A 14,627-nucleotide genomic window follows, 5' to 3' on the forward strand; every position below is an offset into this window, starting at 1 on the left:
TGTCTTCACACATCATAGTACTACATATATGATCCAACTAAAGACACTGCAGTGATGCATCCTTGCAAACACACACATGCTGTATAACACATAATATGCAGACAGAACCTCTCACAGGGGCTCAAGTCCAGACATGAACTTTTCAACAACTTCAGATTGCAGTGAGTTGCATGAGCTTGTGGGACAGCAGTCAGCTCAGATGAGACATCAGAACTTTGACTCTCCACTGTGTGCAGTAGCTGATAAAAATAAGAAATAGAGCAGTCAGTCCTCACAGATAATTCTTTAATGATGCACAGCAGTAAAAGCCGGAAAAAGGCTGAAAAGAAGTGATTAGTAGTTCTATTAGTACTGACTACTCTATTTTTGTGTGATTTCTTTTGGGTCTGCAGTGATTACTTTTATAAGACTCTGAGTTAAGCATGCCAGTTCTTTGGTTTATACAATAGCTGATACACATTGTGGAAAGGTGCCTTCATGTGTTGTGGGGATCTCTAGCCTCTGATCCCTGAGGGTCAACAGGTGAACAGCAGCCTATTGGAAGGAACAAGGTGCCACATTGACATTGTCTTTTTTAACACTGGTTCATGCTTATTCTTTGTTCTTTACATTCTATAAGGCTCATGTGAAAAATATGTTGCCCTGCTGAAATGTGAATTAATATACCCTTCTTCATTGCTCCAGGTGCACACTTAGGCTACTTTTTTCTGTTTTTACGCTTCTGACTAATCCAGGTATGTAATGACATTCTTGTTCTGTGTTGAAATGTTAAAATATGTGGAATAATGACAGCAGCAGTAATGTGAGGCTGAAGTCTGAAATCAGTCTCGGAGAGGAGAGCTGGTTGTCTGTTGGAGTGTGAGAGACAAGCACCTGTGGTTCACTTTTACAGGGAGCAAACCTCAGTCAGCCAAATGGAGGTATGCTGCTGGCACACACACACACACACACACACACACACACACACACACACACACACACACACACACACACACACACATACACACACACACCCACACACACACACACACACACACACACAGCCAGCTGTTGTTGGTGAGCCGTGTGTGAGTTCACGTTGGTGAAGACACAGCAGGAGGCTTCGACCTCCACACACAACGATCTGATGCTGGAATCAGGGCGGGAGGGCTGTGCATCTGTCTGATGTTGAACTCTACTCTGAGCCTCAGAGGGAATTTTAAACTGGCTCACATTTTTTTAAAGCAGCAATACAAGAGTTACAAAAGTCAGTCCAAAAGTCAGTCCACTGACTTTACCTGTCAAAGCCAACAGTAGTCACGAGGAGCAACAGTTTTATAATGTCATCTGTGGATCTGGAGAAGCTTTGCCAAGTCCTTATGAAAGGAGAGGTTGTAAACATACTGAAATCTGCAACTTTTTGACCTACTGTCTTCTTACATTCTTGTATTATTATATTGTATATTTGTATTCTGTATCAGATACAGTAATAACACTGGTAATATCCTTGCACTGTCATGTTTTGCACTACTGCCATGGTACACATTCTATCATACCATAGCATCCTACTACACCACTTCCAGAATGCATACTTCCTTTGTCTTCTGTGAGGTTGCATTTGTATGTGTGTATGTGTGTATGTGTGTGACATATAATTAATTTCCTTTGGGATAAATAAAGTATTTAATAGTTTTTAGTGAATAGTTTTGATGCAACTTTAAAATGTTAGAATATTAGAATCTTTATAATCTTTTTAATCTTTAATCTTTTTATTGACAGTTTTTCATCAGACTATTTTTTTGTGTCTGAAATACTATTAGAGCCGGTCAAGAGCTTTGTCACCTGACAGATACACATGATTTAGTCCAGTCCTGTAATATATCATATTACAACTGTTTGTCTCTATAGGCAGTCATTGCACTGCTGAGCATATTAGAGAGAGAGAGAAGCATCAGGTTGTTTATTTAACTCTCTGTATTTGGGGAGGGGCTCACTGTGAGGGTCATTCTGCTGCTGTCTCTTAAAAGTCTGTCAACAGGAAATGTGAGAGACAAACTCAAAAGTCCATTTAAAAATGCTGTTGTCTGTTGTTACTGAACACTGTTTTAACTAGTAAACCTCAGGACCTGATACCTTACACACACTTCAAATATTTGATTATTTGCTCCTATGACTTTCTGATTATTTCCCTTATAAACTACCTCTCACTCCACTCTAAGATGAGTGGAACTGGATTATATTTGTGTTCTAGCACATAACCACGTAAAAAACCCTCCGACGTATTCTGAGTAATGAAAGAAATTCATTATTTGCATTTGTAGAATTACAGAAAACTCATCAGTGTTTTGAACTGAACTCAAACACTCTTTCACCTTCCTGACTCTCTTTTTCTGCTGACCAGGGATCGAACCAGCAACCTTGCAGTCACATGCCTGCTTGTGTGACCTTTAGAACAGCGCTGCCCCCTATTGGAGAGGATTACCAATGAATTGGGGCCATCGATTCATCCTTGCTGTAATGGTGTGGGTATAATTACAGCTGTTACTGCCCTTATCCATTTCACAATTATGCCAACTTGCAGCAGTGCGTGTGGTGTGAACCTGTCTCCAGGTGTATGTGTGACTCTCTCTCTTCTGTATTGTCCTGGATGTCACTTGTTTGTCACTCTGCTTCAGGCTCAGACAGGGAGGAGCAGCAGGAAGCTGCCCGCTGTCGACACACACGATTTATGACACCTCGTCTCACTTTGAAGGACTGCTTCTGTTTGGACACACTGACTGCTACGACCAGTCACACACACACACACACACACACACACACACACACACACACACACACACACACACACACACACACACACACACACACACACACACACACACACACAGAATTTTGTCATAAAACATGTAAAATACTGCATATGAGCAATTATCCATAGACTACAGACTAATACTACATACTAGGTCTACTAAAAAAAGCTACATTTGCAAAATAAAATAATGGGGTGAAATATATATATAATATATTTAAACAAAATTAATTATATAATCTAATGTGTGAAAGGAACAGTATTAATATTATTAAAAGCATAGATGTCTGTGTGTTTGGTGTTTGTGTATGTGTGTGTGTGTGTGTGTGTGTGTGTGTGTGTGTGTGTGTGTGTGTGTGTGTGTGTGTGTGTGTGTGTGTGTGTGTGTGTGTGTGTGTGTGTGTACAGCGAGAGGAAGTGTCTTCAGAGTTCAGCCATAGGTCAGTTGTAATGTAACTCCGCCCACACACACACACACACACACACACACACCTGTGGTTTGAAAACAAGCAGTCTGCAAATAATGAATCCTGTTAAAAAGCTATTAACGCAGAGAAAGATAGACAGGTCAAGAATGATAGAGAGAGACAAAGAAAGAAAGAAAGAAAGAAAGAAAGAAAGAAAGAAAGAAAGAAAGAAAGAAAGAAAGAAAGAAAGAAAGAAAGAAAGAAAGAAAGAAAGAAAAAAAAAGAAAGAAAGAAAGAGGAAGCAACAGACAATAAATAATCAAGGGTATAAATAGAATAAAGTATGATAATAAAAAAAGGAACAGAAACAGAAAGAGAGACAGAAAGAGAGAAAACAAAATGAGAGAGGGGGAATAAGTGAAAGAGGAGAGAGTGACCTCTGTCTGAACTCACTGGTGAACTTCTGCCTCGCTGTACTCCAGTTAACCTGTCACACACACACACACACACACACACACACACACACACACACATACACACACACACACACACACACACACACACACACACACACACACACACAGTGCCAGGAGGCACAGTTTCAGCTTATATAATGGAGAGCAGTATAATATGTGTGTTTCCAGTTCAGCTTTGGAAGTATGAATGGGAGCTGATCCCAGCATTAGTCATGTCAGCACTGGCTCCTGTCACACACACACACACACACACACACACACACACACACACACACACACACACACACACACACACACACACACACACACACACACACACACACACACACACGCAGCACAAATGTGACCTCCAGGTTTTCAAAGCAAACACGTCACAGCAGAGAAAACATGAAATCAGGCAGAAACACACGCAGAGTGTTCATCACTGCCTGAACATGGCTCAGCTAACTGTCAATTCAACTCAGTTCAGTCCAAGAACAGTGAAGGTAAAATAAATCATCACCTGTGGTTTAGAAATGAGTAAACTGAGATAATAACAATGTCTGTAATGATTTTTCTCCACAGAGATGAAAGATAAGCTCACTTCCTCCAGGCAGGTTTTGTTTTTGTTCGCACCAGACGAGTGAATGATGAGTGATGAGGAAGACCACAGCTCTCACCAGACTGAACCATCATACAAAACCACATTCAATGACAACCTTATGATTTATATGCATGACAAATACATTATGCTTAATCATATTACCACACAGTGACACAAACTAAACAGTATGCATCAAAGGAGAACTTGCACTTATATTCTATAGTTATCTTCGCTCTTGATTTATCTATTTATTAATTAATTAATTAATTAATTATTGTTATCATTATCATTCAGTTTTTAAAAAAAAGGTATAATGGAAAGTCTATGGCAGGAATGTTTTAAAGTTGATACCTCAAAAACTAAAAGTACTGAAGTATTCATACTTGGTGAACAGCTGCTTCATGTGAAAATATTTAACATAGGTTCATGTGTTCATTTCAGATTTTTTAGTAAACACATTTTCTTCTTCTTTTTGTACAGATTTAATCCCATCTTCACCAAACATGGTATATACCATATTAAAATGACCCAGAGCAAAACTTAAAAACGTATGGGTTTGTTTTTGGGTAACACTTGCTGTGATTGGTTGGCAACATTTTGAAGTCATGGCCTGATACACTTAACAGTCTATAACTATTCAATGCTAAATTGGATTACAACCAAATTTGGGAATGTTGTACATCCAGCCACACTGCTCATTTGTGTAACATTTGATACAATTTTACCCACAGGGGGCGCTACTGTAATATTATACCATTATATTTCTACAATTCTGTTGTCTTTGATTAAATGAAACTTGATACACAAGTTGTCCATGTGCACAACATATATACAGTATGGCACCACCAGCCCCACCTTGTGGCCAGTGAAACACCACTCACCCAGTAAAGTTGTTCAGATGAGGATGATGAACCAGTCTGAAGCATTTGTTACAATTTCACCTGTAGATTAAATACATGTTGCTGGAGGATCAGCTGACAGCAGCTGTGAGCAGCATTTTTCTTCAAATAGTTAATCTATGTTATCTTCACTCTTTATTATTATTATTTATTATTTGTTATTATTATTATTATTTATTATTACGTCCATTTTCAGTGGCTAGCTATCTTGTTTTTTGGGTAAACTTTTGACTGTACTCACAGACTGTAGTCTGTCACTTCATGAAAGTGAATGTCACCACCTGCTGGTGTAGCTGGTAACTGCACCTCACATTTGTCGATTTTTTTTTCCTACAGATCAGCTGCTACAAAAAAAAAATCCACAAGGGAGGGAAGTCACTATGTCACGTGGAGATAACTCTAGTACAGTAGATCAAATAGTAACATTAATGTTTAAAACTTACATATTTCCTTTATACAATAATACAATCCACATCCTTCATGTTTCACCTCATTTACTACAAAACATCTTTACCAGAGGATACCAATGCTTTCATTCATGACGTTAAATGATAGTCATGTGTCCACATGAACAGTAAAGAGGTTTTCCTCTCTCTAATCATTCCTCCTGTTCATACTGACTATTTAAAGATCTTCTTAAATTGTGCTTTCAATGGAAGTGATGGAGGACTAAATCCACAGTGTGTCCACACAGTCATTTCAAAGTAGAAGTGAAGCTTCTATGAGTCTTCAGCAGTCTGATAATAAAAACACTGTAATGTTGAAACATAGAAGACTTGATTTGACTCAGCTGAAGCTTCATATTAGCTTCAGATCAACTTTTGAATACATGTTTACACAGAAGGAGGACTGTGGATTTTATCATTGTAAGTTTATTATGAAGGGATCTTCTAATGGTCAGTATGAACAGGAGGAATCATTACACCAAAAAAACTGATTTTAATGTTCATTTCAGCTCCTGACTGTTGGTTTAAGACAGACGTGAAAAACTGTGAACTCGTCCTTTAATGGTTGGTCACAGTCTCCTAGAAGTTACCCTTTGACTAAATGTGGTACTTAAATGACGTATCATAACACTTCCCATAGTACAATTGGATTTGTATGTGTTTTACATGTGTTTCCTAACACACACACAGTACAGTAAGTAGTATGTGAATATATGAAATATACATTTTTAGATTTTAGAAACATGTAATATTTTATAGTATTGTTATAGACTCTGTTATTTATGAGCTTCTGTGATAAATCTATAAGATATTAGGACTCACAGAAAGAGTCATTTATTTAATTGTGTGAGTAAAAGCATTTGGATTGTTCTGCAGCTCCCTCTGCTGGTGAAGTCCGAGTACTGCATATAGATGCAGTTTCAATTCAAACCTGAGAGTGGCGCAGTGAGACCGTTATTGTTGAAGTGTTTTTTGATTTTTTAGTAACACACATTTCACACAGTTCACTTGTTGGCTTTGTGTTCTCTAACTGAAGTCATTCCAGTAATGAAACAGTGCTCTACATGTAAATGTAGCAGAATGTAGTTTTATGTTTTTTAATGTAAATTTAGCAGTAGTGTGTAAATATGTGCTATAGGCCTACACAGAACATTTGTGGTTGTTGAGTTTGAGAGAATTTTTTTTACAGATAAGGTCATTGTGTTGAAAAATGATCCACAGTTTAGTCCACAATGACTTCTGTTGCTGCTCACTGAAGTTTCTAAGAAGAGTAATGTGTGTTAGAAACTATATATAAAAGACACTGTTCTGTTGGCTTTTTCTTTTTTCATAGTGAGCAAACTGGAGCACCACTGTATCACACTGCTTTACCTCAGTAGTGAGTCTGAGTGGAACATCTGAACATACAAGTCTTTTTCTGTCCGTCTATAATCAACAGTGTTCAGAGTTTAGATGAAATGCAGTTACTTGATCTTTTCAAGGCTTTTGGTACAGCTGACATGAAGAGGAGAGAGAGATTGAACATTGGGATGTATCGTTCTAAATGATATCAGAAATATGGCAGAGATTCAGAAATCATAGCTGCAGCTTTTGGGGATTTTTCAAAAGACTATAACCAAAACAAGTAAGTCAAGTGGTGAATAGCACAGAAGTAAAACCTCATCAAAGAATATGTATTTTTCCAGTTATCATCACTTGTAAATGTTTGCTTCATCAACCAGCACTATGACTGCTGGGACAAAATGTAAAGAGTGTAGAATATATAGAGACATGTAGCGAAACCTATTCACACTGCAACTACTGAGAAAGTGCTCACAGTAACATTTAAAAGTTGAACAAGTTCATTTTGGATAGTGGTGTCTTCCATCCATTTATCTTCAGCAGACTAGACAGTGTCTTTACAGATCTACCAAAGAGCTGATTCAGAAGTCCTCACTAAGACCAAGACAGTGGATCATATCACTCCAGTTCTCAAATCTTTCCCCAGGCTTCCTGTCTGTCAGAGAATTGATTTTAAAATACTACTGTAGGTTTATAAAGCACTGAATGGTTTAGGGTCAAAATACATGTTCTATCTTCTGCTACATTATGAAGCATCCAGACCTGTCGGGTGATCTGGAACAGGTCTGCTTTCTGTCCACAGAGTCCAAACTAAACATGGAGAAGCACTGTTCAGTTTTTATGCTCCATGAAGAAACTCCCAGAAAACGCTCACTTCTTTTAAACACTGCTGAATGTTAGGTTATTATATGACCCTTTGTTTCAATTTGTTTTCAATTTTTATGTTGTCAATCAAGGTCAATGAAGTTACCATATATGGTTCCTCGCTGGTCTAGGGTAAAGTCTATATATAAAAAATCCACATGGTTCTACAACCTCACAGAGAGGCATGGAGAGGCTATGTTGGATGCAGATAGCGATACAAGGTTAATAATGTTTAAATGCCATACCTTATGTTGCTTTAACATTCTGTCTTGATGCATTTTATGTTTTATGTAAAGAACTTTGAATTGCCATGCCTGCCATCTTTTGGCAGAAGGCGGCTCTGGATTGGTTGAACATTTTGTCCATCCTGAACATCAGTCACTGTCAGGTGATCTCTGAGACAGATGTATCAACTAAGATAACATACATGCTTTTGATTAGTTTAGATGGTTTAGATTTAAGTTTAGATTTGGGTTTGATTTCTGTTCCTTTTGTCCATCAGTTAAGCAGGATGCTTGTGTCAAGTCACATGACCAAATTCCAGACTGACTTTTCTTCTGAAACCTTTCTATGATTGAGCAGCTCCTGTACAAATGATCTTATTTAAAATCAACTGCTTCTCAGTTGTTTGATGGATGAGGTGATTCCCCACAATGACCTGATCATGTATCAATAATCCGATCACCGTGATGGAACATCAGACACAATCTACTTTATTATGTCCACTTCGTATTACTTCCTTTTGGAGAATTTATTTCTATAATGCACAAAACGTTCCTTTAGTTTCCTTTATTATTACAGTGGAGGCTCATGCTTTAACAGAAAATATATTTATGGATTTCACTTCACCAGTACTTTCTACAACTGCAAAAAGCCATAAAGAACATTTTCCAGCCAATGTTTGTCATGTAATACTAAATGGAATAAAAACCTGTGTTCATACTATGTCAGCTCATTATATAGCTTGAACCTCCATCATCTTCCTCCCTGTACTGCAGGACTTCATTCAGAAAACACAACCACAAACCTTTGATAAATCCATTTTAATGGAAAATGTAAAACCCTTTTGAACTTCAATGTACAAAGCATGTAACACTTGCACTTTAAAATTTGAAATTGAAGCAAGCCATGTTTTAAAAAAATACCTCAGTGAATGTATATATGTATATATGTACACATTATAGTTAAGTTTTTCATTATTTTATCTTTTAACTTCAAAAGTTCACCATAGTAAATCTTAACAAAACAAAAAAAACAAGACAATTAATTATTTTCTTAAATAAATTACATCTTTTTTTTGTAAATGTCTCAATTTTACAGCGAATACTTTTTGTCATAAAATGTTGAAGTGTATAAGCCATTTTTGTTTTTTCTTTACATAATACAACTTTACAGTCTTATACAATACAAAATACAGTCTTTACAATAGTTTGGCAGTTCATCTTCAAAAAATGTATTTATGGCATGAGGACTGTAGCTCAACATTTCCCAAAGTTACAGGCATTAGCTGGTGTGTGTGTGTGTGTGTGTGTGTGTGTGTGTGTGTGTGTGTGTGTGTGTGTGTGTGTGTGTGTGTGTGTCTCTGTGTCTCTGTGTGTGTGTCTGTGTGTGTGTGTGTGTGTGCGCGTGTGTGTGTCCTCCATCACAGTAGAGCCGTATTACAACTGAAAACCACATAGCAAAAAAAAACGAAAAAGAAAAAAAACTGTACAAGTCACATTTACATTAATGCTTTTTTTGTCTCAATAACATCTCATTTTCATAGTTATAAAATAAATACATCTTCACAGAGGAAATAAAACAATTTGTTCGTATGAAAAAGAAAATGAACAAAACAGCAACAGACAGAACTAGAAAAGAAGGACGAGAACAGACAAATTACAGAAGGAGCAAACGAGGGAGCTGCAGAACTCGTCATCTGCTGACTGAAACATCTGCCATTTATTTTTGCATTTTTCCCTCAAATCTTTTTTTTTTTCTGGGTTTCATTTTTTTTAAACATCAGAGATGCTGTTTGCTGCTGGTGATGCGGTCGCGATCAGCAAAAAATCTTCTGTCCAAGACGTGTGCGTGTGTGTGTGTGTGGGGGCTGCTGCTACAGACGAGGACTGAACCTGCTCATCCTTTCAATCCACAGCAGGTGACAGTGAGAGCAGCAGGGGTGGGAAGGAGGAGTGGGGTGGGGGGGGGGGGGTGGAGGGGGCTCAGTGTCTCCATCATCAAACCTGTGCACTTCAGCTTCCAGGACAGTCGACTTCATCTCAGCAGTCACACTAAAGCAGTCAGTTAGTGGCTTTAAGCAGTCAGTCCAGCCTGGCCCTCCTCTCCTCTTGGCACTGAAGGTTTGAGGGGGGGGGGGGGTTTGATGATGATGATGATGATAATGTTGGGTGTGCCTCTTGGTGCTGGCCACCTGGATACGTGATCAGTTCACACCGTGAGGTCCTCTGGGTCACATGACCAGCTCTGACCTGACCACCTGGGTTAAAGGCGAGGGCAGGGGGGCTGATGGGAGCTGTGTCCCTCTGTGGACGGTGTGGACGGTGTGGACGAGGTGGAGGCACCGTCATGAGTTCTCTTCCTCGTCATCTTCGTCGGTGGCGCTCCTCTTCAGGGAGCTCACCGCCTCCTTCACACAATGATACAGGATGTTCTTCACCTGAGGACGACAAGTTACAACCTTTACTACACACACAGCAAATGTCCTACTTATTATATTTATATTAGCATGTTATTGTGACAGGTATTCAGTTACACACACGCTGTGGCAGAGGTGCCACCAGGGCTTTTAGGCCCCATGATATGATATTGGGCACCACCACCACACACAGCTCACACCAACCATTCATCACTGATGTGACCACACCTCTACCTGTGAAGGCTTGCAGCTCTTTAATAGTCCAATACTAACTGTACAATATCTACTGACACTGAGCTGTGATAATAGAACACTGTGTATATATGTAAATAAAGCCTAAGTTCAGTTGTAAATGAAATCATCTATTAAATCGATTAAATGTTATTTATTAGGGCCCCTATCAGTCACGGGCCCTTAGTATCGTCCTAACTTTTCACCCCCTTACAGCGGCCCTGTGCTGTGATGTAGAAAAGATGATGGTCTACATCAGAGGTAGGCAAATAGCGTCAAATTCAGCCCCTGCAGCGAGAACCTTCATAGTTTACATCAAAACTTTAACATCATTTTTCACAAATCTACAAATAACAAAATAAACACAAGGCTCCTTTAAATCCTAATTATGTCATATATACTTAATACATCTAATTCTGTTTAGTACCTCAGTTTAATATGGGAATTCAACAACTTTTGGTAGTTGAAGAGAAATGCTATTTTCCTTTTTTAGATACAATCTTTAACTGTGTTGTAAATCTGTTTTTTTTCTTAAATGAGTTAGAAGAAATAAACATATAGAAGCTGCATTCTCACTGCATGGATTAACACTACAACATGAAACATGAATACAGCTGCATGAGCATTTTAAAAGGTGTTTATCTGCTTTTACTGATGAAGGAATTGTTTTGTATCAGACTTTCTTTAGCAGGACAGGATGTGAACTAGAGCCTGGGGTCAACTTTGATTGACACTGTCGCCTGCAAATTAGATTCACTGTTGACACTGTGACCTACAGAGTCAATGACATCATCAGAGGAGCTGCTGATAAAGCACATGTACCAACAGATTCTTTATAATAGATCTTCATTCCCCTAGTGTTCATTTCTAGTTGTAATATGTACATTTTCTTTTACATATACATTTACCTTTCTTTGTATTTGTTACATATACCCAGAATGTATATGTTTTCTTCCCCCTTTTATTGGTCAATAAAAAAAAACAAAAAACATATACCTACAGATGTGTGTAGTCTTCAGATCTTAACATGTATTGGGGTTATAGACTTGATTTAAAACTGATTAATTTGTATTAGTAATGATCCTGTAATAATATGTACAAATCTATCGATACTGTCAGTTAACATGTTGTCTAAGTGATCTAAACTGAGATAAAATAGTTAGTTTGTATTGAATCCTTCTTTAGATCTGGGACTTAACAAGAAAGCCACACACAGACAGTGTGTCTTTACACACTCCCACAGCTCACACACAAGAAGAAACTCTCTGTAGGTGTCTGAGATGAGGGCGAGTTGAGGAATAGATACAGAGAAAATATAAAACATTTACTACACTGTTCAAACTTTTAATAGGACACAGTGGGCTCCATCACTGTAGCAAGTAAAGAAATTTGGGGCCAGCAGGACTTCTGGAGAAGAAGAAAGCTGCTCAGAGATCGTCACAGAGAAGGAGAATCTGCCATGAGAACATTTCTGCATCACTCAGGCTGTCGAGACAGAGGCCATGTGTTTGAGCCACTTCCAAATTGATAATAATCCCCCCCCCCCGACACACACACACACACACACACACACACACACACACACACACACACACACACACACACACAGCAGCCTGCCAGAACACACACACATTAACACACGCAGAAGATGGATGGTGACTCATACCTCATTTACAATGCTCTCTATGGGAGGATGAGTGTGTGGAGTGTATTCAGAGCAGAGGGACTCAATGTCCAGAGAACATCACTGAATGACTCACTCTGCCATTCTGTCTGTACCTATTTTACACCCCCCGCACACACACACGCGCACAAACACACACACACACACACACACACACACACACACACACACACACACATGCACACAGACCTACGCACACACAGATGTGTAAAGAACAGAGAAAGGCAGGATGTGCTGCAGGAAGGACAGAGACTGACTGAATGTGTGACGGATGACAGTTCAGTCATTCACACTGCTGAGTGCTACAGTATCTTGTCTGTTTAATTAAATCCATATCATGTTCTAAACATCCTATCAGGAAGCTTCATTGAAAGTGAACGTGTAGTGTAGCTGTACCTGTAGTTTATCCTCGTAGTTGACTTCCTCTCTGTTGGGTCTGAGCTCCTGGGTCAGGTTGAAGGAGTTGGCCACATGCTCAGGAGACACAAAGTCATTGATGACCTGAACACAGCTGTGGAGGTTCTGGACCTGAAAGAGAGGATGGACAGAGGACGTGAGGACAAACATACCAATCAACATTACATATCTAGTATTTAGTACAGATATAAAAACAGGAATGACAGCATTAGGAAGTAGAGAAAAAACAACATTGGTTTAGAATGAAAACAAATATGTGTGTATGAAAATATATCAGAAATGTGAAAAACACTCAGTATAAACCTGGTGAAACATAAATGTATGTAATGTAATGCTTTTTATTAACATGAAGCTAAACACATCATGTGTCCTTTCAAAAACTATTCAGCACATCAAATATGTTTAACTTACATGTTCAAATGAACAATGAGCAAATTAGGATTTGGTAACATTCTATCAAATCTGAATCATTATGAATCTATTATAGTTTTATTTTTAACATTTATAAGTAAAAAAGTGAGAAGATTCAGTTCACCACCTGTAGCTCATAACATTAGAATATAGGAAAGCTTGAATTATTGATATGATTTAATTGGAAGCTGAACTGTTGGCCTTTTTGAAACACAGAAACTATGTGTTACAGAGTGATGTCTCATTCCCAACACAATCAATCTTTGGCTTAATACACTTCCTCTTCGTTCATTAACCAGACTGCAGCCAAAAATGTGATGTTGGTCTGTGGTGAAATGACCACTTCTGCTATAGTTGATTCAATCTGTCATGTTTAACCAGTGAGGGTCAGATAAATAAGACAAGTGTCTCTTTACTGCTACAGATAGTGTGCTGTGTATGCTGTGTGTATTATATACCTGGTGCATGGCCCCTGCTGGTATTAGGACAGAGTCTCCCAGGAATTGAACTATGGTCCAGCCCTGCACCCCGTACTCATCCAGCAGCTGCTGACGCTGCTTCCTGCTCAGGTACCAGCCCTGCTCTCTGATTGGGTCCTGGTCTAATGTCACGTCCAATCCGTGCTCCTTACAGAGCTGAGGTGGAGGATGGTGAGGAGAGGGTGGAGCAGAGAGGCAGTGGTTAGTGGGGTCAACATTGTGTACTGAGGTTCATCACATTGTCAGTGTGCAGCAGATGACTCTCTGTGAGTTCTGACCTTGTGCAGGAAGTCTCGGACTTTGTCCATGTCTCTGTTGAGGTAGATGTGCCACAGCGCTCCTGGTGTCTCACTGGAGTCCTTCAGCCTCCTCCGAACCCCCTCATCTAGATCCTCCTCCTCCAGACGCTTCAACACTCCTGCACACACACACACACAAAAATGGATTAGATTGACTCTTTTCAGTCACACTGTCTAAAATCCTAAACTTTTTGGTTTACAATGATATGAAACATCAATGAAAACGTGATTACTGACTATGTTTGAAACTATTTGACAGTATATTGATTATGTTACCAGTTTTGGACAGGACTCCATTGCCTTTGGCTACTCCAACATAGACTAGAACAGAGACAACATCTGAGACCTCCACATGGAGGTTGGCAGTGCCAAAGTCCTGGTCCTGAGATGCAGCCACACCTGCAGGAAGACAAGAAGATGATTCATCAGGAGGAAGAAGGCAGATTCTTTCTAAATATAATGTTTGAACTAGAAACATATGGATGATAGAAGTATCCACTGCACATTAAGAAGGTAAAAGTAGTCAGACAGAAAATATAGCTGGTTTTAACTTCTGATCAAATCATGTTTAACCACATACACATCCAGAAACACACACACACACACACAAACACACACACACACACACACACACACGTACTGAAGGAGAACCATGGTCCAATAA

The 14,627-nt window shown here is 38.9% G+C and overlaps 1 protein-coding gene across 1 annotated transcript in view; it reads right to left on the bottom strand.

Moving 5' to 3' along the window:
• Nucleotides 1–8,850: 8,850 nt before the first annotated feature.
• The window catches only part of jmjd1cb (jumonji domain containing 1Cb), a 130,363-nt gene continuing 124,586 nt past the window's right edge, over nucleotides 8,851–14,627 (bottom strand). Inside the window, 5 exon segments of the mRNA XM_062443087.1 lie at nucleotides 8,851–10,463; nucleotides 12,754–12,885; nucleotides 13,644–13,820; nucleotides 13,943–14,082; nucleotides 14,240–14,362. Coding sequence (XP_062299071.1) covers nucleotides 10,371–10,463; nucleotides 12,754–12,885; nucleotides 13,644–13,820; nucleotides 13,943–14,082; nucleotides 14,240–14,362 — 665 coding nt within the window. The 3' untranslated portion in view covers nucleotides 8,851–10,370.

Source organism: Scomber scombrus, chromosome 21, assembly GCF_963691925.1.
Source record: "Scomber scombrus chromosome 21, fScoSco1.1, whole genome shotgun sequence".
In the NCBI taxonomy this organism is placed as follows: Eukaryota; Metazoa; Chordata; class Actinopteri; order Scombriformes; family Scombridae; genus Scomber; species Scomber scombrus.